Below are 23,956 nucleotides of genomic sequence, written 5' to 3'. Positions count from 1 at the left end.
CGTACACTTACATGTCTCCGAGTCACACACCAATACGCATGCAAACACATGCACGGACAGAGACATAAGGGCACGCACTGACTGACATGCATGTGTTTAAACACAAACACACACAATTTATCTACAATTTACAAAAGATATGTTTTTTCATTTGTTTTTCTGTTTTTTTGGTTCTAAAGCCTGAAATGGTGTAAATACATGGTTGCTAGATTGTTTTAATTCTGCTTTTGTTTTTTTTCCTCAATAAAATGCTCTGTATGTTTATATCTATGTTTATATATATATATTTTTCAAATATTACAGGTGACCGAAATATCAAAAACAGTTATGAAAATGAGTTTGTCGATAAGGCATTTTTTTTTTTAACACAACCGTTCACCGTCAGATCAAAGTTTTCTTACGTGGACCACCACACAGAACATAACAAAAAGTTACCCAATAACAAAATAACAAAAACACGGACGATTTCATAAGACTGCAGCCACGTGTACATCGGTAAAGTGCTAAAAATAAAACTTATATACAGCTTTGACATGACCCTGGTGAGAAAATAAATGCGTGAATAATCTCTGAGGAGGTTGTAGAAGCATTAGTCAAAAGAAGAAATCGATAATCAGGATGTCCTGTCTTGCATAGGCGGAGCTGGCACACTGCAGCGTGACTCATGGACACTGAAACCCTAAAAACAGCAGGGAGGAACACCGCAATGATACCAGCCACCAGGATCCTTCGCAGTGCTGATCAGCTGATTGCGATTTTAAGTTTATTTCACAGATTGTCCAGGAATTGATCCTTTATGATTTTTTTTTTTGTTGCATAATATTTTGACAGTTGTATGTCTGTAGGTTTTGTTTGGAACGTGTGCATGATTGTATTGAACTACACTTGAAATGCTTCTTTTAAATTTATTCCTCTAGTCTCAGTTGGCAAAGCAAGCTCCCTCATGCAGTTTGGGTCGACCAGCACTGACTCTCACAGAGTCCCGTCAGCTTCGTTATCCAAAGCTCACAGCTTCTTCGTATGTGGAGACAGCATCTGGCTCCACCCCTCACTGCTGTCTCCACTGTGAGTTACTGAAAGAGCAGAGAGACGGAGAAAGGAGAGAATGCTGAAATAATACTGTTCATCTGTTCTGTGAGTTCATGCTCAGTAATGGAAGAACTGTACACTCACTGTCTCACTCTCCCCGTCGGAGCCCCTTCTGGACCCTGAGCTGCAGTGCAGAGGAGAGTACACCCAGCTCCGGTCGTCCTGATTCTGCTGTAAGAGCACGCAGCCAGCAGAGGGCAGCAGCAGGAGAGAGGAGACAAGAGGAGAAACATTAGAGAGGAGTTGGGGAAAGATGCTTTTATAAAGATGTTCCTCTGACACTGGAGGGTTTGAAGCGATGCATGCTGGGAGCTTCAAAAAGCATCAAGACGAACCTCTCAACTGTACTGTGCTCATGGTCTGTTCAGAGGACCATCTGCTTTTTGTATGTTTTAAAGCATCACCTGCTCTGTATGAGACTGTGACTGAATCTGAAGTTTCACTTGGTGAAAAAAATGTTTTTAAAGGGTCTCAGTTAAAACATTCAGGATAGAATTCAGGATATTGGTGACATTTCACTCTAAACCTTGATGCATGCAATTAATGTTTTTTTTGTTTTTTTTTTTCAATATATCTTATTTTGAAGGCGTTACATAAACGTCCACTGCAGTGGACACCATGCATCAACAGTATAAAACATGTAAATCTTTTTAAGCGGCTTTATGTAAGAATTTTGGTTTAAAACATTCCAAAATTAACAGAATCTTAACAAAATATGAAGAGATAACAGTTTTAACATTTGTGTTTCAGTGGTACATTGTTACAGAGTGCACCTTTAAATCTCAGAAAACCAGACCATCTACATCAGATATTAAAAAACCTTTTATCCAGATTTTAATTATGTTTTTCTTTTACATATTTTTATTTAAAACTGACATACAAAGATAATTTCATATGTCATTTTGACCACTGATTTGGCGGTACACCACCTAGCGGTTTGGTCTCTGAAGCAGCTTCTTATTATGACAGATGGGACCCTCATTAACACACAATTTCCTGTGACAGTTGGAAGAGTTTTGATTGTTTCACCTCACAGATTTCTGTGTGGTTTGAAGTGGGCGGGACTAGATTGAAAACAGGTGATGTCACAAACTTTCGTGCACTGATCCGAGTTTATTCAAATGTGACATCACATGAGTTATTAAATCAATCTTAGTAAAGTTTCTTTGTCACATCAAAATCATTGCTGCTTATGTATGAAATTAAAAAAATTACAGAGAAATACTCAATATTCAAACCACGTGTAGGAGCTTTAAAATGTCCCACGTGCAGCTTTACAACACTAATCAGCCCGTCAGCTCCTCTGTGCTACCTGAGCGCTACAGGGCAGAGTGACACTTGAGGGATCACAAGAAGCACAAATAGAAGCTACAATCAACCAACAGCAGGATCCTTCAACATTAGATTAGTGTATGCTTGTAACATGTTATATAAAGATGCATGCTCCATTTAAATGCACATGGCCCTTCAGAAGAAGCAGTTATGAATATGCAAAGCCTTTTTCCTTTTTGCAGACTTTAACACTAAATAAGTCATGTGAAGAATACACTGTGGCTTCATTCGTAAGAACTTCTGAAGATCCACAAGCAGCTGTGTTTGGTACAAGCACTGCGATGGAACAAATGACTCTAACTACTGCGGTGGTGACTTACATTGTAACTCGAGCTAGAGTTTAGCTTACGACGGCCAAGAACTGGAGAGTACACCCAATATCTGCCATCTGCATACTGATGGATGGACACACACACACGCAGATGAACACACAGATGTATAAAATGTGGACTGAATGAATTATTGTACAACAGAAAAGGAAGATGAGGTGAGATGAGAGAAAGGAAAGGAAGTGGAAAATGGAGAATGAACTCTAGAACATAAGCTGTGCATAACAACAATAGAATGCATGAATGCAGATTGACAGATATGAAGACATCATGCTATGCAAGAAAGACGACCCCAGCGTTGTGCTGATGCATTCGAAAGCATGAACTACGACCAGTGGCAGCCTCGTGCTTTGGTAGAAAGCAGTTCGGACAGCGAGAGCGACCCCAGAGTACGTGCATACTGCAACACACACACCCTCCCCCTCACCATCATAACTCTATCACGCTGTCCTGACTGGGCCACTGCAGGAGACCCAGCAGATTAAAGGAAGAAACAGACGAAGAAAAATCATCATTAAAATCATCCCTAAGAAAACTAAGCACCGACACGTGATAAAGGTGACTTACAAAGTAGATGTCAGACACCGGCACCTCCCCGTCCAGTGAGTTGTGGCTGCTGGACACTGACAGCTGATTGCACGATGCACGTGGCGCCGGCTGAGGCACCTGAGGGCTCGGAGGCTGGGAGGAGGGAGGGGTCGTGGGGAGATGGTGAGCGGAGGAGGCATGAGGAGATGCAGGGCAGATGGGAGTGAATGCTGACGCAGGAGGGAGGGTGGAGGTGCTTCGAGATGAAGCGAGGAGTGTGGACGGTGCAGCTGAACGTGGAACCGGAGAAGAAAGGACGGAAGACTGAGCCGCTGTGGGAGAGGTGAGAGGTTTGGTGGACGGACGGATGGATGAAGAGAGTGTGGAGGATGACTGGCCGGGTGATTGGGCAGCGGAGGAGGGAGATGCAAATGAAGAAGGAAGGGTGGAGGAGGAGGGATATGGACAGGATGGACTAACAGTGGGCGGGATGGATGGAGGGATGACATGGGGCTGACGATCAGGTGACAGGTGGCTCGGGGAGGTCATTTCTGTCATCTGTGTGAGCTCTGTGCTCTTTGGGATTTTACTGTATGGAAACACAGAACACTAGTTAGTATACTGTTACACATGCAGCTGTGGAGATTTGAGGCTGTACAGATGTGTACCTGAGCTCCACCTCCACTGTTATTGTGTCCTGCTTTTCTCCATGAACCTCAACTTTCTGTGACCTGAAAGTAGAAGAAGATTAGCGGGAATATTGTTTTCACAGACACATAATCGCATGTTCAAACAACCGTTCTCACCTGGCCACACTCGGGGAAAGCATTTGTCTCCTGTAGCGTGGGTGCTCGGGTGTATCGAAGGGTGTGGTGGGTAAGGAGTTGTTGGAGGACAGCGTGGTCGCGATAGAAGCTGTGGTAGCATCTTCAAAGGAAGGAGGAGTGCAGGGTGGCTCTCTCCCTAAATGCATAATTATCCAAGAAAGAAGACAAAGAAAAGACACAATGAAATATATGCAAGAGATAAGAATAGACTACAAAAACAAGAATTAATTGGTTTAAATCAGGCATTATCAAATTAAATATGAGGATGTCCTTCAAAGCGGATATTCGAGCAAACTGCTTTACAACATTATACTCCAGCCAATTAGACGAGGCCTTCACTCAAATATTTTCTTCATGTGAACATATTCTGTTAATTTCTTACCGTATTCATGAGTGTACACATGGACAGTAAATAACCTTTTGCTTTTCTGAAGTATTTAACTGCAACTTATAATTATCTTTATTATCGATCTTTAAATTGCATCTTTTGTCCAGCAAACAGTCTGAAACCCCAAAACTCTTCGTTTACTGTCAGACAGGACAAAGAAAAGTAGAAAATCTTTACATTTAAGTTTGACACTATTGCTTGAAAAATGACTTGAGTGATTAATCTTAATATTCTCTCGATCAACTAATCAATTCATTGACTTATCATCACAGCTTCAAAATCTATCTAGTCATGATGTGTTCTACTTTTACTTCATTTCTTTTTGCTTCTCTTTTTGCTTCTACACTGCTGCTCCGCTCCTGTTCCTCCACAGGGATCGATAAAGGCCAACTTCATTTCAATTAGAGAGAAAATGGAGCTCTTAGCTGCAAACAGTTGAAGGTAATGGTGCGCAAAATTCAGAGTTACAATGTAACAAGGGGAAAGGCAGAACTCAGCAGTTCACCCTTTATTTTTCTTCAGTTCTATTCAAGCAGAATTAGTATATTTCATTGTCCTTTTCTCACTAATTGACATGGACAGCTAGCTCTCATAAACACTAACAGAGGCTGCGGGTCAAACAGTCCTATACTGCTGTGTTTGGGTGTTTAGTCTTGACCAACCCATTTCACTTGGGATAAAAAAATGACCTTTATGAACCCTGTGTGTAACATGTCATGACTGTATAAAACTACCGTTGTCCTCCAGCACTGGGAAGCTGCGAGCTCCTCGAAGGTTCTCTAGGTTGTCCTGGTTCTCCTGCCTCTCATCACTCACTGAGGGACGATGCCCAGCTGAAGTAGTTCCAGCACTGGACTTGGACAAAAGAGGCCCGCGTCCTCTCTTAGACGGAGATGATCGCAATGCTGTGAAAGCAGGGGATAGTATACATGCACTCTCCTTCTGTTACTGCATTACTGGCATTGTGTCGTTAAATGTAGAAAAGGGTACGTGACTCATGCACAGTTGTAAACTCACAGCAGCTCTTCTTGAAGACGATGGTGCTACAGAATTTGAAGAATCTCTCCGCATAGAAATTAGGTCTGTGAACTGACACCGTGTCCTGCAGGGAGAGACACAGTGGAGATCATAAATGACCAAAAATCTGAATGTGATATGGTTCAGTGAGATCTGTTTTAAGATACAGACTGTTACATCATAGTTATGTAAAGGTACTCACCCCGTCATGGATGAGGGACTTCCAAGAGTGCTCCAGTTTCTTGATCATTCTGTCCGACAACACAATTAAATTATTTAGTTAAACTCATTCACCGACTTACTGTTGTTACCTGGCAACTCAGGCCTGAACTATTGGCTACTGTCCCACTTGCAATGTAGCTCTTATGTTATGCTCCAAACACAATTCTTATGTCCAGACAACAGCTGTTATGTGTCTCCTGCATTTGTATTTATTTATAGACAGTTTGACAAGTCTGGAATTGCTTTTTCTTCATGATCTCTCTCCATCTATCAATATTCCTCACAGACACATAATGCCAGGATTACTGTGAGACTGAGAGTAATCATTTCCTGTATCTGAAAGCAGAGAAATATCTGGTGAAAGGCAGACTGAAATGACGAGCGCAACCTTTGCATAGCTCAGGCTAAGAAGGGAGTGGAGGTTTAACGTAATATGCTGAGACTTTAATTAACATCATTATTAAATTTACCCTGACATCATGAAAATATAATATGCTTGTTGAGACAACTGGTTATCTTTTAAAATTAAAAACACAATAGAGATGATTAGCGCTGAAGTACGATGTTGGAACTCCTCCCTGGGCCTTAGTTTTTTTTAAATTTAGTTTTACCTCATACAATGAAATGTTGGAAACATGTGAAGTGCATCAACATTGTGAGAAACTCTGAAAGCTCTGTTTACACTAAAATAACAGCAATATTTTTCCATTTGAGTTACAGTTTGTGTTTAAAGCAATCTCAAAATCTGGCTTTGTGGCACTTAGCGCCATACTTTTTGTTATTTGCATAACCACGGTTCTCTGAGTACTGGTTGAGGGCATGCAAGAGCGTAACCATAGTGACACACAAAATGATTGCTGATGATATGACAGAGAACAGATGCTGTCATATTAACACATTTAACCTCGGGTGATTTTGTGGCCTACCTGTAGGACTGCAGGATGTCGATGATTCCGATGAACAGCAGGAGGCGCTCTCCTTTCCCACCCACAGCGGGGATACCACCCATACTGCACACAGACAGAACATCACCATCATTTGTAAATACAATGTGATGATAAGAGCAGATAGACAAAAATGGTGACTTACGTGTCGTCATGGTCTAGAGTGTCCCTGCATGTGGAGCCTCCCTGTATAGACTCCATGGCAGTGGAGTACCAAGCTCTCTGAGCAGCACGCCTCTTTTCATCCCCACCTTCTCCTCCTCCTCCTCCCCCTCCTCCTCCTCCTCCTCCACCTCCTGCAGGAGAGCCCTGAGACGAACGCTCTCGATCTGCTTGGGTCTTGTTGTGGATCCCCAACAGAAGACTGTAGTCCATAATCTTGAAACTTTCCAGAACCTGACATAGAACACATATATGACGTTTCAAAACATTCACCAGCTCCTGAGGAACTATACAACATTTTAATGTATAAAGATGATGTTAAAATCTGTTGAGGAATAACAACAAATAACTTCTCCCTTGTCTTTTTAGGTTCTGTGCTTCTGTTTCTGAGAATATAGTTCAATAGTTCATGTGTCATAAGTCTTTTCTCTCTCACCAGACAGTCTCTCTGTAGTGTTTTGACCAGGGCGCTGTATGTGTCCTGGTCCAGAGTGAGGCCTTCAGGAACGTCGCTCAGAAAGTCCAGGTCTTTAAAGGTGGGTTTGGACTTCTCTCTCTCCTTCTTGGACGCTCGCCTCTTGTATGTGGAGCCCTTCAGATCGAACTTGAGGTGCATGCGTACAGAGCGTGGCAAAATATTGTTCATCACAACAACTCGGATGTTCTTGCCCCCACACTGGACACAGTAGAGGCCGAAAAACTTTGGCAGCAGTGTCCGGGGGTTCTGGTTCAGGTTCTGGGAGGTGGTGTTCATTCAGCAGACAAAAGAAAAAGACAGGGAGAATGAAAGATTTAAGCCACATTATTGTTTCTATGTGTTTTGGCCTCAGGAAAATGCACCTGCCTGGTGGCGTGACCCATCCGCAGGACTCAGCCCATTCTTGTGTGTTTCTGTTGTGTTCATGCTTAGCCTGTTAAAAAGTACTTAGCCCGGGTCTCGCTCAGGTACAACCTCCCTGCTTAGATCGATTACAAAGCCACCTGCTGGCGTCACTGCTGACCGAGGCCAACCCCAGGGGGCAGGACAAAGAGGATAAGGATGACTAGAAGTTTCAAGTGCTGCATTACTCTTAAGCTAGCACTCATGTACACAAACAGACAAATCTCTGAATAGAATCACTAATAAACAAGATATGAGAAGGTTTTAATTTTTCAGTTATAGAGGTAATTTAGTTGAACTTAAACATGTGCTGTACCTGCCTCACTTTAAAAAAAATTTATTCTTTATATTATATGTATTAGTGTTGGTAATGTATTATAATGGAAAAATGGCTAGACAACTGAGTTTCATGAGGAAAGAGCTCAGTGTAACTCACCATATAATATCCAGGAAGGAGTTTCTGTAGAAACTCAGCCTCTTTGTGTTGAACAGTTTTGACAATGAACTCGTCATCGCGGGTCACGTAGAATATGGAGCCACTCGCTCCTGGATTTGTCAGCTCGATCAGTGGCTCATTACACAGTGAATACTAGCGGGAGAGGAGACACAGAGGAACAAACAAAGATCCAAATTTAACCTCGAGTGTGACAGTCTGACCCACGATCTCTAAAAAGACTGTTTCAACATACAACAACCACAGAAGCAGACTTTATTTATTGTTGAATTCATATTTTACAAGTGTGTAATTAACACTACGTGGGTACTGCAGGGCTGCTGGATCCAAAAAAGCTTTCAAACAGCCAAAAGATTAATATATCTACCCACTCACACGGCAGTGCTCATCAGCAGCAAAAAAGGACATTTGTTTTTAATTGCAAGTGTGTATACTCCACTGAGTACAAAAAGACAGAGTGAGTGGGAAGAATTACACATGTAGAGGAGCTTAAATTGTGCATTATGACATTAATTATTTAATGTAGTATTAGTAAGTGCAGTGAAGTTACTGACTAAACTGTGGAAATGTGACCTTCATCCACTTATGCTAAATACCGTCTGCACTATAAAGAAGTGTGTGAAACTGAGGTGAATCTTATTAAAACATAAACTCTCCAATAGCATCCACTGGATTAAATGTACACTTAATATCTGACAGTGAAGTGAAGGCATTAAGACTTTCTAAAAAAAATTTCAATGAGTTTGAATGTCGACTCAAATTGAAAAGTAAGAAAAAGTACCCATTGCTTTTAGTTAATTTGCCTGACAAAGTAATTCAATTTTCTGGTGCTCCGACCTCAAACGCATGCAGACACAAACCACGTCCTGACTTTCTACCACTACTTGAGTTTAAAAAAGAAAGCTTTAGTCTGCTAATCTGCCTCTGGCACAGGTAGAATGTGAGCTTCAACGTGCAGCTGAGGAGTGTGTGTCCCTGCATGTGTGTGTGTGTGCATGACTGCTCCCTCACATGCAAATGACATGAGGGAATGTGCAACTTTCTCTGGTGTTTGTGATCACAGTGTATTTATTTATGCGTGTAGGTTTTTAATGTCCATCTTCAGAGCAGATGAGGTCTGAAGGGACAGTCGGCATGTCTTCCTATCATGCAGTGTTACTACTCTGGTATCAGTTATGAAAGTGCATTTGCTCAAATCAGAGGCACTTGCACTTTACTGGAGCATTTCCACTTTCGGCTACTTGAAACTTTCTCTCCACCACATTTAATTTATTACTTTAGTGAGCAGTTACTTTGCAAATTGAATGTTGCAGAGCCAAAGCATTGCATTTTTTTTATATAACTTATCTTACCGGCAAATGGATAATAAAAAAAAAAAGAAAAAAAAACATTGATTCTGAAAATCAGTTAAACAGTCAGGTCAATAAAAGGTCGACTCAGTATAATGTGTATACATACATGTAAATAATAAATTTACTTTGAATTGTGCTTAATTATAACTGAATTACATCTACTGGCAGAAAATTATGTTTGATACTTAAGTACATATTTACTTTCACTGAAGTAAGACTGTTGAGTACTTTATTCAACAGCGACTCCTTTCAGTTTCAAATGTAACAAGCAAGAGAAAAGTTTGCACATTTTTAGATTGCTTAGCAGACAAATGAATGTTTAAGAGTATTGCTGTTTTTATCATGGCTTTGTTCTAATTAATAATGAATTAATCTGTCTTTTTCGCTTCAATATACATCAAAAATATAATGTATTTACATGTGATTTAAAAAAGAATAAAATAAGAATATCACGATAGAAATACATTTATAGTAAATAATTGGTGGAAATGTATAATACACACATATAATGCCTCAGTATAGCTCTAGTCCAACTACATACTAAATGTTATGAGCTGGCCGGTGCTGACCAGTTCAGTATTCAATATACAACTTAAGAGTAGGGTCCTAACAGTTAGTTAGTGAAGCAATAAATGATGTGTGTTGTGTAACTGTTTGCAAACATGTCACTTGATAAGCTATTTAAATATTGTGCATTGCCGATCATCAGAGAACATCACAGAACATAATATCTCACCAGGTAGTCATCTGGTCGGATCCCAAACAGCTCTCGGAAGTAGCGGAAGGCTACAGGTGCGTAGGTTTTAAACCTAAAGTCTGGGTAGTGGTGGGCTGGTGTGAGGTTGCTGCCTTCACTGTTTCGAGTGAGATATGATGAACAGAAAGAGCAAAGGAAAGAAAGATTATATTAGAAAAAGTGTGACACGTGCACACATAAAGAACAACAACACACACTCATACAAACACACCTGGGGAAGAAGATGCTTTCCACCACGTAGAAGTCCTGCATCAGCACATCTCTCTCAGGCTTGGAGCTAAGGTTGCCAACAGTATATCCAATACCCAACTGGATGGCCCCTTGCAAGGCAGAGGAGGTGGTCTGGAGGCGGAGAACAGAGAGAAGAACAACAGAGTGAGGTGTGGGTGGGAAATGGTTGGTGAAATCGTGATGCACAAAAAACCTACAGACAGTGTTAAATACAAAGATCTAAGACAAACAGAGAGGCAGATAAAGAGAATAAAAGCTTACTTTCTTGTATGTTGTCTCTCCAGAGGCATCTACCCTCCTGTGGCCGATCTTTTTCTCGTGGGCAGGGCCCACCCCGAACGGAGACGGCATCTATCACAAGGGGGGAAAAAAGGGAAATGCATATGTATTTCATATAGCTACTGCTCTTTTGTATATCATCCCTCGGAGGTTTAAGAAACTGAACCAGGCAGCAAACAAATAGAGATAAGAAAAGGGAAGGACAAGAAGATGGCAACAAAGACAGGTGTATAGAGTGAAGTAGCCTCTCACCTCTGTTATATGAACCTTCCTGGCTGAATCTGTGGGGAGAGACAGAGAGAGAAGATGGGTTAAGAAATATCCACATTGGTACATTATTTAGCGGGATTTAGCATTTAATGATCTAGCAGGGAAAGCCAACTTTGACATCAACATCGCACTGGGGTTGATTATTGTTACCCTGGTAAATTTAAGCCATCAAAAGGGCCTCATTATTTTAATTTACATTTCTTTCATTGGGGCTTACATTTTGATTTAATTTACTTAACATTTATCTAAAGTGGAAAAAAACAACTTTCCACGGTGCCCAGTGGCAAAATTACATTGTCAAAGTGAGGTTAATGGGGAACAAATCTCAATGCTGATGGTGTTATTATTCTACGGCTATTACATTGCGCAATTGTGCAAAGTTATAACTAAAAACTTAACAGTAAAAAAAAAAGTTTAACCACCTGAGATCTTTTTCATTTTTAAAAGGAATATGTGAAATCAAGCAAATATGTTCAAGATATTTTAACATATGCAACTCCATGATAACCGGACATAACATAATCAGCTGAACAAGGTTGTGTAATACAATCGAAAGCTCCAGAACAGCTACCTGATTATTCTAAACTAACTCAGTAACTTTCTTGTTAAATCAGTCATCAGTCTGGTTCCAAATAAATTGGTGGTCAACTCACCAGCAGCAGCGTTCAGCACCTACAGGTTACCAACTGTCTGATAATCCAGAAAACCTGACATTCAGCAGTCAGACCACTACAGAGAGCAGCCACCTTTTTCTATTCCTGGATCAGTGAGATTTGCACCGAGGAGGTAAAAACTCTATTGGATTGACTTCCCCCCTAATCTCAGGGCCGCCATTGGCTGACGTCTCCAGATCACGTCGCCAACCAATCACACACAAGGATTTAGGAAGAATCTTTCCCACTGACATGAAGGGCCCAACTGGACTGTGTCCATATGTGTCTGCGTTTGAACAAGGAAAAAGAGTGTTGTGTAAAAAAGCAGATCGTTGTATTTGACATTACTATGAACCACTTGGCTCCTCATCGTGCTAAATGTCATGTGAGGTTAGGGATTAAGGAAGTCCAGCTGACAGAGCATGGATAATGAATCTTTAAGCCATATTAAAGAACAACATACACTGTAGCAGAGTTTATCATCAAACACAACACAAAAACAGTTGAGCTACAACAAAATGACTTGGTGCTGGTGGGTCAGTAGATGCAAACAAAACGCAAGAATCTGAATTTCTAAAAAATCAACTACAATACAGTATATCTAATTTTTAAAGTTTCATGACAATAGTATGGTAGTTTGACACTACTCTGATTCTGTAGCTGCTTTACAGCAGCAACTGCCTTGATGACTTGAGGACTTAAGCAGCTACACTAGCGGCACTGTGAGGCTGTACTGAGGCACAGCAACACTTCCAGATGAATTCTACCATCAGCATACATACGTGCTCATATGGAGACAAAGTTTACCATGTTCACCATCTTAGTTTAGCATGTTAGCAGGTTAACATTTACTAATTAGCACTAAGCACAGAGTAAAGGTGAGACTGATGGGAAAATGTCATTAAGCACTAGCACTAATTATGGCTCTGAATGAAAAGTAAGTGGGGACAAAATATCAATACTCGCATCACTTCCTCTTGCGAAACTATTAATTGATATACTGGTGCCAAATATTGATATTTTTAGTGAAACATGTAGGTGCTCTAAACAGAATCACCTCGCTGCTTCATAGGTTCTTGTGATGCAAACTTCTGTAAAATTAATGTACACAGATTGATAATAATTTTGCAAGCTGTAGTTGTTTCCTTTTAACTTTTCTGCTTTCAGGCAGTCAGTTTATGGCTATTTTACAATGAAATGATGGCACACATGGACAAGTTGCAGTTAGTGTGTGTGTTGAAGAGGCACAATGCTAAGACCCTTTGCACTTCTTATACATTATTTCAACTCAGTTCATATCAATTTCTGCGATGGTGATACCACAATGGAATGAGGATATGCATAATTCCTACACTTTGCGTTCAATTGTTAATGTAGGCAATGCATCGTGATAATACAAAGCCTAATAGCTTTCATGGACTTAACATGAATCACAGAAGCTGACGGTCTGCCCATTTACAGAAGTGGAACAAACGCAGCACGCAATACATGCTCAGCAAAGATTCTGCGAGGAGGGAATATCTCCAGAGTTTTAATACAAGTCTTATTACAGCTGTGGAACATTAAATCATAGATCTCTGCTCACTACATCTTAGCCTTTCTTACCCTCAGTTGTGCATAAACTACTGGAAATTAACTTATTCTTGAAATGCGAAAATGTGAAATCAGGGCTCCAGGCTAACTTTTTACATTGGCTGCACTTGTGCACCTAACTTAACCATTTAGAAAAACCTAATAATATGTTTAAACTAAAATTCTTGACACAATATGTAAATGTGTAAAGAAGGAATAAAATCTGTAACTAATGAAAATGCAACCAAGATAGTTGCACCCTGGAGCCCTGGGTGGTTTATGGATGGTACAATAGCATGACTAACATATCAAGATGTGAAAGAGAATATTTTGAAGAATATTTTTGGTGTATGAAAGAAGCTAAAGAAAAGGAGGTAGACAAACTGGACTGGAACAATCGACCCCAAAGGAAACATTGCATCTTGCAATGACAGGACACACATGGCTGGCCACACCTGTAGCCTGCAGATTAGCGCTGCATCAGAGCCTGTCAGGCAGAACAATGAGAAGGAGTATCTGCACACACAAAGAGTCCCTGTGGGATTAGGGTCAGGCTAGAATAACGTGATGCTGAGCTGCAAGCAACAAACAAGACAAAGTCATTGTTGCGTTTCTGATAGCTCCTACGTATGTTAGAAACAGGCGTCCTGTGAGTCGGTTTATTTTGTTTCTGAGGAAAAGCACATTTACTGTCAACTCACTTAGATATTCTTGGAACAAAACATTCTGTATCAACATTAAGAGAGGCGTGCCTTAAGGCCTGTGTGTGTGTGAGTGTGTGTCATATTAAGAGGATTAGATCTCTCCCTTAGCTGACAAAGTGGCGGCCTGTTGCTGTGACATTAATGTGACACTCAACGCAAGAGTAGGTTTTTATGCCCCAAGGCTCTCTGCCCACGAGTGTAATCTGCTGGACTTGATAATCATCAGCGCACAAACATCCTGTGTACCAGCTGCGTACAAATCAGCGTGCACATGCAAATACAACCCGTCAAACCTACTAAACTGATCAGGACCACATGTGCCTTCATTTTCTAACATTATATATCATAGAGATGTAGCTGTGACATACACAGCAATGCTTTGGATTGATAGCCACGGGGGATTAGTGTGTGGTTTATGCTATAATTCCATATCAGATTATGTAAAGCACTCTTCGGATTTAGCCTGGAAGAGGAAGAGAGAGACTGGTAAGAATGATGAAGACTGTACTGACACTGCTGTGTGTGTGGCAGTAGTTCAGGTAAGATGTGGCCAACATTCATTCACAGCAGTCAGTGGTGATCAGGTCCAGTTTGAACGGACTCCCTGCTGTGCAAATGGTGTTGGTGCCATCCTGCAGTGAGCCACTGACACCATGAGCCATTAGTCACTTGAATCTTGACACTGTTATCTAACCAAGCAATTTATTATTCATTTCCACAGCTAAGGTTCCTGGAGCTACAATTTTCGTTGTGCTCAAGTGGAAAATAACCTTAATGTTCTGTGATATGGTCGCTTCATTCAATGTGACTACTAGCTAAACTGTCACATGACTGATGCTGCCCACTTAACGTCCAACTTCTACCTTCAGTGCACCTGCTGCCGCCGGAAGCTGAGGCTGAACGAACGCCCACAAAATGAAGTGACTAGCTGATGATTTCTCAAGATAGATAACCATTATGCTAACTGGGAAGATATACGTACCGCTGTCCTCCAGGTCCAGCTGTAGGCAGTGGCCAGCGGCGGCTTCCTCACTCGTCCTCCCGTCATCCCCGGTTTCCGCAGTACTCCAGTCCATCTCCCGGACGGTTCCCGACGACGACGCGCAGCCGTGTCCTCACTGAGAACAAGATAAAACGCTCTCGGAACGAACAGAAAACCCCGTCATTTCACCTTCCTCGACATGTTCCTCCAGAAATACACACTACATGACTCCGTGGACGTGTATCGGTCGCTGTAAACAGGCAAACGTAGCGTCACGTTCAGAGCCACCGCTGCTGATCATCTCTGTGCGTCAACGTCTGCACGCAACGGCTGATGCGCGTGCAGCTACAGCAGCTCACAGGCCGTTAACCGAAACATGTGGAGATCATAATATGATCTCATATGTACATTATACATATATAATATGAACTGTAGACTATAATAACATTTACATTTATCTTATCATATTAACATGTGTTGATCATAATATGATCTAATATATATACTATAAATATACAATATGTGCTGTTGACTATAATAACATTTTAATTTATCTTATTATATTAACATGTGTTGATCATAATATGATCTAATCTGTATACTATAAATATACAATATGTGCTGTTGACTATAATAACATTTTAATTTATCTTCTTATATTAAAATGTGTTGATCATAATATGATCTACCGGTAATATGTATATTATACATATATAATATGTACTGTAGACTATAATAACATTTTTTAAATGTATCTTAATATATTAACATGTGGAGATCATAATGATTTAATATGTATATTATACATATATAATATGTACTGTAGACTATAATAACATTTCAATTTCTTATTACATTAACATATGGAGATCGTAATATGATCTAATATCTATATTATAATTTATCTTAGATCATATGTACTGTAGACTATATGTTATATATAACACTTTAATTTATCTTATTATATTAACATGTGGAGATCATAATATGATCTAATATGTATATTATACACATATAATATGTACTGTAGGCTATGTTATGTATGATAACACTCTAATTTATTTCATATTAACATGTAGATATCATATGAACTGTAGTCTGTATGTTATATATGATAACATTTTAATGTATCTTATTATATTAACATGTAGAGATCATATGCACTTTAGACTGTTTTATATGATAACACCTTTACCTCATTATTCTTATTATATTACATGTGGAGAGCATGTATACTGTAGTATGTTACATATAATAACACTTTTATGTTATTATATATCATCTTATATATTAGAAAAAAATCTAAACCTATAGAATTTTACGGCCCAATAAACCATATAAACAAACTTTGCGCAATTTTGCACTGTTGTGCTGTGTTTATGTTAGCAGGACCATTTCTACTGTCAAACACTACAGTTTATATGTAAATATAACTATTACAGATATTGAATTAATACCTTAATTATGTGGTAGATAGTAACTTTGAATTGTTTTGTTTTTTTCCCTAAGAAAACTACATATTGCACCTTTATATGTTTTGACCATGTCTCATTTACCATCCATTTTCTCTTTTCCTGGTGAAAGTAACTTCCTAAGTGCAGCAGTAGGATCAAGTCATTTACAACCCACATCTACATGGAAACAGTTAAGAATATCATTCAACATATGTAGGATGAGAGTCTGTTTGATTTAATAAAAACAGTTCTCTCGAGGATATCTAAATTCCCCAGTACTAGATAGTCATTTCTGGGAAACCTTCTGGGAAGTTGTTGGGATATTAAGGACAAGTGAACTAAAGGTTTACTGGTAAATGAGGCAATATTGAAATTTTATGTAAAACTGTAAACCATGAGGGGAGAAACTAAAAAGTTTCACCTACTTTTCTTATAGTAACTCTGTGTTTAACAATTTGTAATGTAAATCCTTGCATTAGTGATAAAATATCTAAATAAATGTGCTATTTGAACGAAACAAATGCATTCAAAAAACAGAGCACTTTTTCCCCCACTTTGTCAGTAGTTAACAATCACTCAAATCAGATTAGAACAGGTGCATGTTATTTCAATGTCCAGGAGTGAATTTATTTTCCAATTTCATCACATAAGTCATGAGTTACAGACACAACAAAGATCCCTTCAACCAGTTAAGTGCAAAAAATACTATCAGTAGTTTTACAGAAATCTGTGGGTTTATGGCATCTTACTGCATGTCCTTAAGTAAAAACTATCTTTTACACATGAATACATTTGCCGCTTGAGACTCAGAAGATAGTGTTTGTAGGAAAAGGAATGACTGTTTTCGGTCTGTAATACGATGCGAACAGTGGCTGGTGAATGTCCTCTCACATGGTCTTATGGGTTTGGTGTGGGAGGTTCTGGAGATTAGTTGCACGCTGAAATCATCAGGCCTGTCCTCCCCATTGTTAGGTTTACAGACAGGCCGTCACTGGTCCAGACACACACACACACACTAATACTCGGACATCCGTGTGAGAGGACAGGAGTCAAACAAACACAGATGAGACTCTTATTACAAGTATTTAGGCAGGTCCTTCTCCACCACCTGCAAAAAGAAAGAAGACAATATTTAACCATGACAGAGACAGTTAATGGCTACACTTCAGCACCATGGACAGAGAAGAACTGTTCAATATAGATAAAACACATTTTGGAACATGCACAGCGAGAGCCACATACGCTGGGATCGTCTGTGGGGGCATATCTCTTCACCACGTCTCCCTCTTTGTTGATCAGAAACTGTTGAGGAAGAACACATTAACCCATTATAACATCATGTCATCTTTAATTGCTGATACAAGAAAAATTCACCAAATTTTTACTGAAGATACTTATTTTAAAAATGGATAGTCCCTAGTATAGCAGATTACCTTTGTAAAGTTCCATTTGATGTTACTGTGGAAAGAGAATGAGAGAGAGATATTAAAACTATTATAAAAAACAACTTGCAGACAAATGATTGGTCGTTATTAGCATCAACAAGCTTGACATTTTCTATGAGGTGTGTTCGAGCAGGGAAACATAAAAAAATGCAGGGCAGGGGTCAGTATGACTGGTAAACATTGCTATGGAGTACTACTACTACTACTACTACTACTACTACTACTACTACTACTACTACTACTACTACTACTACTACTACTACTACTACTACTACTACTACTACTACAACAACAGTGACTACTTTCCAGGGTGGACAAGTTATTCGTCACAAAACCTCCACCCATTCCTGCTTTTCCATTTGAATTCTGATAACAAATTCAGTACATGACTTGACATGACTTGTGTTTACGCAAAAACACCAGCTCAGTCTACTGTTGTAATGACACAACCATGGTAGCATACTCCTGTTAAGCATTTGTGAAATGTGTCATTGTCGAACGTGAATGAGAAACAAAGAGGAAAGTAGTTGAATGAAGTAATAGAAACTGAACAGGAAGTGTAACACTCAGTGTTTTCATTCCAAGGTTTTACCAAACGAACAACATTCATATTCTTGTTGTTTTGGCTACAATTGCCTTCAGTTCTGGCTACATTTAAAAAAACAACAACAACAACAAACAGAGACATGGGAGACATGGCAACTCCAAGCTGTACAAGCTATCAACATCACGCAGTGGTAAAACTGGTGAGGAAGATACAACACTCACAGCATAACTAATGTCTAATGTTTGGAAGCTTTGGAACGTGGCATCTCTTGTAGGATGACAGGGTCATCACATACTTCTCACACATGACTGCATGTCACAATAAGCAAGCATGTTTCCTAAGAAACGGGACCTCTAGTGCATCAAGTCTAGGCAAGTGAAGGCAGAAGTAAACAAAAAGACAGGGAAATGACTCACTTTCCCATGAACCCTTTGCCGTTGGGTTGTGCCTTCATCCACTTCCACAGAGGGTGGGCGTTGTCTCCATTCACATCAATCTTACTAAAGAGATCGAACTCGGCATTGTAACCTTTGGCGAACTCTTTAATCTCTGCTTCTGTCCCCGGCTCCTGGATCAGACAAAACAAAACAAAAGTTAGAAAATTGGAAATACTAGTTTTACAACAGAGCTGATAAAGCTTCTCATTTAATGCAGTAATGAATTCAGAAATGTATCTAATATCTGCAATAATCCAGGTAGCAATTATCTAAATGCTCAGGGTCATGAATTACATTAATGGCAACACTCACAATGTCAATTACACATAAAACCAAAACAAAAAAACAAACAAAAGCTGTGTTTACTGCATGTTTATTCTTATTACCTGCCCTCCAAACTGGTTGCAGGGGAAGGCCAGGATGCGTAAACCCTTCTCAGCATAGGAGGCGTGCATTGCTGCTAGCTGAGTGTAGTTTACGCGGGTCTTTCCTCATTTAGAGGCGACATTTACAATGATGCAAACGAACCCTCTGCAAGGAGAACACAGAACAAAGGAGAGGTTGGACTGAGAAAACCTTCCCACCATATACAGTGTCCATTTAACAGAATCAGTTATATCAATTCATAAAAAGCAACATTTTCCCAAATTTGACAAAACTCTTCAGCAGAAATCTTATTATCAATGATTCAAGACATTTTAATGGAAAACAATCTGTCCTTTTTAATAAACTGAAGCATTGTTTAGAAAAGGAGTTGCCCATCCAGGAAAACTGTGACACAGTTGTGCCATGGAAATTTCAAAATAAAGGCGTATCTTAAGAATATGGATTGATGTTTTCACTTTGCATCGACATATCGATCCAGACTGATGTATTGTATACCGTTAATTACTACTAAGCTTTAATTATAGCATAAGCCGAAATTATACCTTACCTGTATTTCTCAAGAGAAGTCTCATTTCCATCGATGTCCTTGGCAGAGAACTCGTATATGGACTTGGCACTCTTCCAATCTCCCACCTGAGCACACTGCATGGAGATGAAGAATGGGATTTGTATTGAGGGAGCGTGTGTGTGTGTGATTGTGTAAGACAGCTGGAGTTGTCAGGGCTGAAGTCCAGGAAGGAAAATCAAGGGCCCAAAGTGAACTCAAGTCTACGACAAGACCAACAGGAACCAAGATAAGGCGGAGCAAAGGCCAGGAGGAGAAACTCTGATTTTATAGTCTTTGGCACGGTCATCATTCATATATGCACCTGAACAGGTTTAGGTTGAACCCCATAATTAGCGCGCATATGTCTGTTAGAGGAATAATATAATCCTACAAGACCTGATTGAATCGTTGTCGAATTAACCCCGCACGCCACCAGAATGGAGCTTCCTGGTCTCGTGTAATGTTCCATTAGCTGGTAGATTTTGTAGATTATCACCACGGATTATTAGCAACTTTAACAGCATCTTTAGCCACTTAATGACGCTAACGCTACAGCACAGCGAGCTAGGAACGCCAGTCACGCTTTCATAACAGAGAAACCGAGACGTTTGAGTTAAAGTGACGTGATTGAGTCCAGTCGCAGGGTTAAACCGTTAATTCACTGATGTCTACACGCTAACACTGTTCCTCAAAAACTAGCTAGCTGTACGTTGCTGCTCCGACATCGGACCTATTTGTCGGTTACACCGTGTTTAAAAATAGAGCTCCTATATCTGACCTACATGTCAGTTCAGCTTGTAGCTCGGCAGCGGGAACAGAAATGTTTTAACCACGGCACAATTTAAGAAACAGACAAACAACCCCGTGCTCCTACACTCACCATACTTCTTGTGACTCCTCTGCTGCCGACCAGTCCTAACAACAGTGCCGTCCGTCCGATCCACATGTCGGCGACGGCGATGACGTTAGTCACATGATCTTTATGCAACGCCCATTGAGCCAGCGGCGGCAGGACCCGCCCTTCGCCGCCTCTGATTGGCTCACTGGGTTATTTCCTCCTCGAACTCTAGCCAATCGCACTCCTCGAACCTAAACCAAACCAATCCGCAAGGGATTCTAGCCAATCAGAAGCAGAGTAGGGCGGGTCATGACTCAGCCACCCTTGGAAATATACTTTGGGCCCTGTACTTTTATTTAAATTTCTCTTTTGTGATGTGTTTTTTTTCTCTTTACCTAAATACATTTGAGCCTTTGTAATTAAGCTTTAGATCTGAGCATTTTAGTCAGTTTTTTGTACCAATAGGGGTAATGATAACAAGTTCATGGAGGTCCATTTTAGCAAACAGTTGCTTATCTTCACATCCAGAAGTCACAGAGCAACGCTATCATTCATTTGTTATCTGTTTTTGGTTTCTAACGACTTCTGAGTGTAAAAAGCCTCTTTGGTTGTTTGGCTGCTTGTCAGCTAGTTTAGTTTGATTCAGTTTTTTTTTAATGCAGCACATTATCATTTCAGATATAGTCTTGGGGAGGATATTTTAATCAGAAGGGGAAAATATTCAGGGACTGATTTTCAAAAAAAAGTTTGAAGGGGTTACTCATTGTGTAATATGGTGTCCCATGGTCTGAGGATGATACAAACATGTGCTTCTTCTTTCCAGAGACGAACATTTTGAACTACAGAAATAATAGGATCTTGGCACTGATAGTGCTCGTGCCATAATTAATAATAATAATAAACAACTGCTTGTTGATTGTTTTTCACAGTCTAAGCATGCTGAGCAGAACTGCTCAACTAAAGTAGCCTGGAATTCTAGAGCCATTTTACATTTTAATTTCAACACAGCAGGTGTGCGTTTGGCCAGTTGCTCACCAATAAGTTTCATTTGCGTTTCATTCATCACCAGCTCCTCTACCTTTTGATTCATCCTTCCAGTCAATCCTCTTCTTTCACTCTACATCAATATGAACTATGACAAACATAATGCAACTAACTGCCTCAATAAACTCTACAGGTTGATGAAATTGACAAAGTTAAAAAAAATAAAATAAAATAGCAGGAAACTATTATATGCAACTGCCTTCACAGCATACATGCAGTAATTCACAGCATGTGCAGTAATATCATTAAAAGCACAGCGAGTGCATTTTACACTGGTAACACACACTTGTTTTCTGGGACCTGACACACAGTTTTCATTAGTAACAATGATTTACTGAAAACAACATCATGCTATGGTGTGTGATGAGAAAATATTCAAATGAACTGTTTGTCATCTCTCAGTGTTAATTCATCTGAATAAATTCATTGTAATAAAAAACCCACTCAGTAAGGAGGAACCGTGTGGATCTCAGGGGGATTTAACATTCGATGTCTTGCCTAAACATGTTTGTGTACTGGGAAAGTGTCAGCTGCCTGGAAACACTAGACAGCATCACAGAGCATATGTTCACACACTCATTAAACTGATCCGCTCTGGAAAACTAACAAGAAATGAAAATAAGTTTTGAATGCTGTATTTATCGATGAGGTCACAAAACAGGTAAAAGTTCAACAAGGAGGGCAGACAAATAAGATATTAGTTGTCTCATGTCATAAGAAGTCAAGCTCTTGCAGACCACCTGACGCCTACAGATGTAGTCAGTAGCTTGTACACAAGCAGGAATGAAGCTGCTTGATTTTATAAACCAATGAGGGTTAAAATAATTGTACTGGCATTGTTTCATGTCGCATTGCATTAATCTTGTTCCTTTTTCTGACTGGCCAGATTCCTTCTTATGCCCTGTTTAGAAGTTCACTCCTGTCTCAGAGGGCAACTTCACCAACTGTACACATTTATGTGTGTTTACTTCTGCATATGTGGAGAAAAAAGTATTGTAAAGCCTCATGTGGCTCTAGAAGACGCCGCATGTATCTGACAAATTGCCTCCGGTGATATCACCCATGGACTCTGTTGCAATGTGCAATGTAAGCATCAGGTTTTTAAAAGCAGTCAACTTGTCTAGCATTGCCTTCCGACAGCATGACACTGACAGAGTTGAACCAGAGATATCACATTTCTCTTTTGTTAGTTGCTGAGTTTCATCATTGGAGGCACTTCATCAGGTTTGTACAGTTTCCTCCGGAGCCACAGGACTGTTTTATTTGATTTGTAATGAATAGCGTTATCATTATGAAGGGCAATACATTATTTTGTGGAACAATTTTAAATAACATATGTTATCTTTGGGCTTAGAGGGAGTATTTTCAAGTCAAAAGTGAATTCACAAGTCACTGGAATTCAGTTAAAAGTCTTTTTTCATTTTGTCAAGATGAGTCATCATCAAATTTTTGATTTGAGTTTGACTCGAGTCCAAGTCATTTCCCTAGAGCCCACACCTCTGACACATATGCAGTAGTACTGCGATGACATTAAACAAAAATTAATGTGTGAAATTGGTGGAGTTACCTTTTAAGGATTACGAGGCCTAATTAATCCAAAAAACGTTTATACCCTGGGGCAGGGGTGTCAAACTGATCCAGTAAAGGGCCATGTGGCTGCAGGTTTTCATTCCAACCAAGCAAGAACACGCCTGATTTGGATCAGCCAACCAATCAGCCAACCAAGCAAGAACACACCTGATTTGGATCAGGTGTGTTCTTGCTTGGTTGGAATGAAAACCTGCAGCCACATGGCCCTTTACTGGATCAGTTTGACACCCCTGCCCTGGGGGAATGCCAAAGGTAAGAAACTGTACAGTAGAGTGACTGTACTCCAGATCTGCCTCTCAGCAGTTACTGTCACACATATGCATCAAAAACTGAATTTGTGTCAAAGTAGCTTTTTGTTCATGAGCAGCAGAAATTAGTTATCAAAGCTGCAGTTGTGCTCTTCCTGCAACAGAGGGCACTATCTAACTGTGGGAAAGATTGATGAGCAGAGTCTCAAACATTCATGTCTTTGGATGCAACATGACATTTATGAGTAAAAGGACAGATTTTATACAGGTGTGGTTCCAGGTTCTGTGACATCTGAAGGCAGTTTTATTGTCACAAAGTCTAATATGCAGTACAGTACAATACACAAGATTGGCAACCAAATCTGTTACAAAAAAGTTCCCTTCCTGAAGCAAAACTCAAGTTTAAGTAAATGTTTTTGTCAGGGGCTGAAGTCCATGGAAGAAAAG

General features: G+C 39.9%; 2 protein-coding genes across 6 annotated transcripts; both read right to left on the bottom strand.

Moving 5' to 3' along the window:
- Positions 1 to 286: 286 nt before the first annotated feature.
- Positions 287 to 15,316, bottom strand: LOC119011745 (phosphatidylinositol 4-phosphate 5-kinase type-1 gamma-like). 5 transcript variants are annotated; one of them, XM_037085085.1, is made up of 18 exons: positions 14,973 to 15,316; positions 11,044 to 11,072; positions 10,774 to 10,863; positions 10,493 to 10,623; positions 10,261 to 10,378; positions 8,155 to 8,307; positions 7,275 to 7,574; positions 6,822 to 7,072; positions 6,659 to 6,742; positions 5,713 to 5,761; positions 5,511 to 5,595; positions 5,228 to 5,398; positions 4,085 to 4,241; positions 3,947 to 4,009; positions 3,318 to 3,867; positions 2,742 to 2,816; positions 1,174 to 1,260; positions 287 to 1,073 (listed from the first exon to the last, which is right to left on the bottom strand). In XM_037085085.1, exons 1-18 carry the CDS (start codon positions 15,064 to 15,066, stop codon positions 1,071 to 1,073), a joined length of 2,490 nt encoding a protein of 829 aa, XP_036940980.1. In that variant the 5' UTR covers positions 15,067 to 15,316; the 3' UTR covers positions 287 to 1,070. The 5 variants fall into 5 exon arrangements, with proteins under 5 accessions (XP_036940980.1, XP_036940981.1, XP_036940982.1 ...); XM_037085086.1 differs by having other exon boundaries at positions 1,174 to 1,257; XM_037085087.1 differs by lacking the exon at positions 2,742 to 2,816.
- Positions 15,317 to 17,026: 1,710 nt separating this feature from the next.
- On the bottom strand, positions 17,027 to 20,821 carry LOC119011833 (phospholipid hydroperoxide glutathione peroxidase-like). Its single transcript, XM_037085246.1, has 7 exons — positions 20,670 to 20,821; positions 19,790 to 19,884; positions 19,242 to 19,386; positions 18,835 to 18,986; positions 17,860 to 17,884; positions 17,669 to 17,728; positions 17,027 to 17,534 (listed from the first exon to the last, which is right to left on the bottom strand). Exons 1-7 carry the CDS (start codon positions 20,733 to 20,735, stop codon positions 17,502 to 17,504), a joined length of 576 nt encoding a protein of 191 aa, XP_036941141.1. The 5' UTR covers positions 20,736 to 20,821; the 3' UTR covers positions 17,027 to 17,501.
- Between the last annotated feature and the right edge of the window lie 3,135 nt (positions 20,822 to 23,956).

Source organism: Acanthopagrus latus, chromosome 21 (genome assembly GCF_904848185.1).
Source record: "Acanthopagrus latus isolate v.2019 chromosome 21, fAcaLat1.1, whole genome shotgun sequence".
Taxonomy (NCBI): Eukaryota; Metazoa; Chordata; class Actinopteri; order Spariformes; family Sparidae; genus Acanthopagrus; species Acanthopagrus latus.
This window is presented reverse-complemented; position numbering and strand designations above follow the sequence as displayed.

What these genes read in the sequence shown, in the direction of transcription:
- LOC119011745 (XM_037085085.1), bottom strand. Translation starts at nt 15,066, where the DNA reads ATGGACTGGAGTACTGCGGAAACCGGGGATGACGGGAGGACGAGTGAG. An exon ending in GGAAGGTTCATATAACAGAG is followed by an intron (nt 10,864 to 11,043) that starts GTGAGAGGCTAC and finishes CCCTTGTGATAG; the next exon opens with ATGCCGTCTCCGTTCGGGGT. An exon ending in AGTCCCTCATCCATGACGGG is followed by an intron (nt 5,596 to 5,712) that starts GTGAGTACCTTT and finishes CTCTCCCTGCAG; the next exon opens with GACACGGTGTCAGTTCACAG.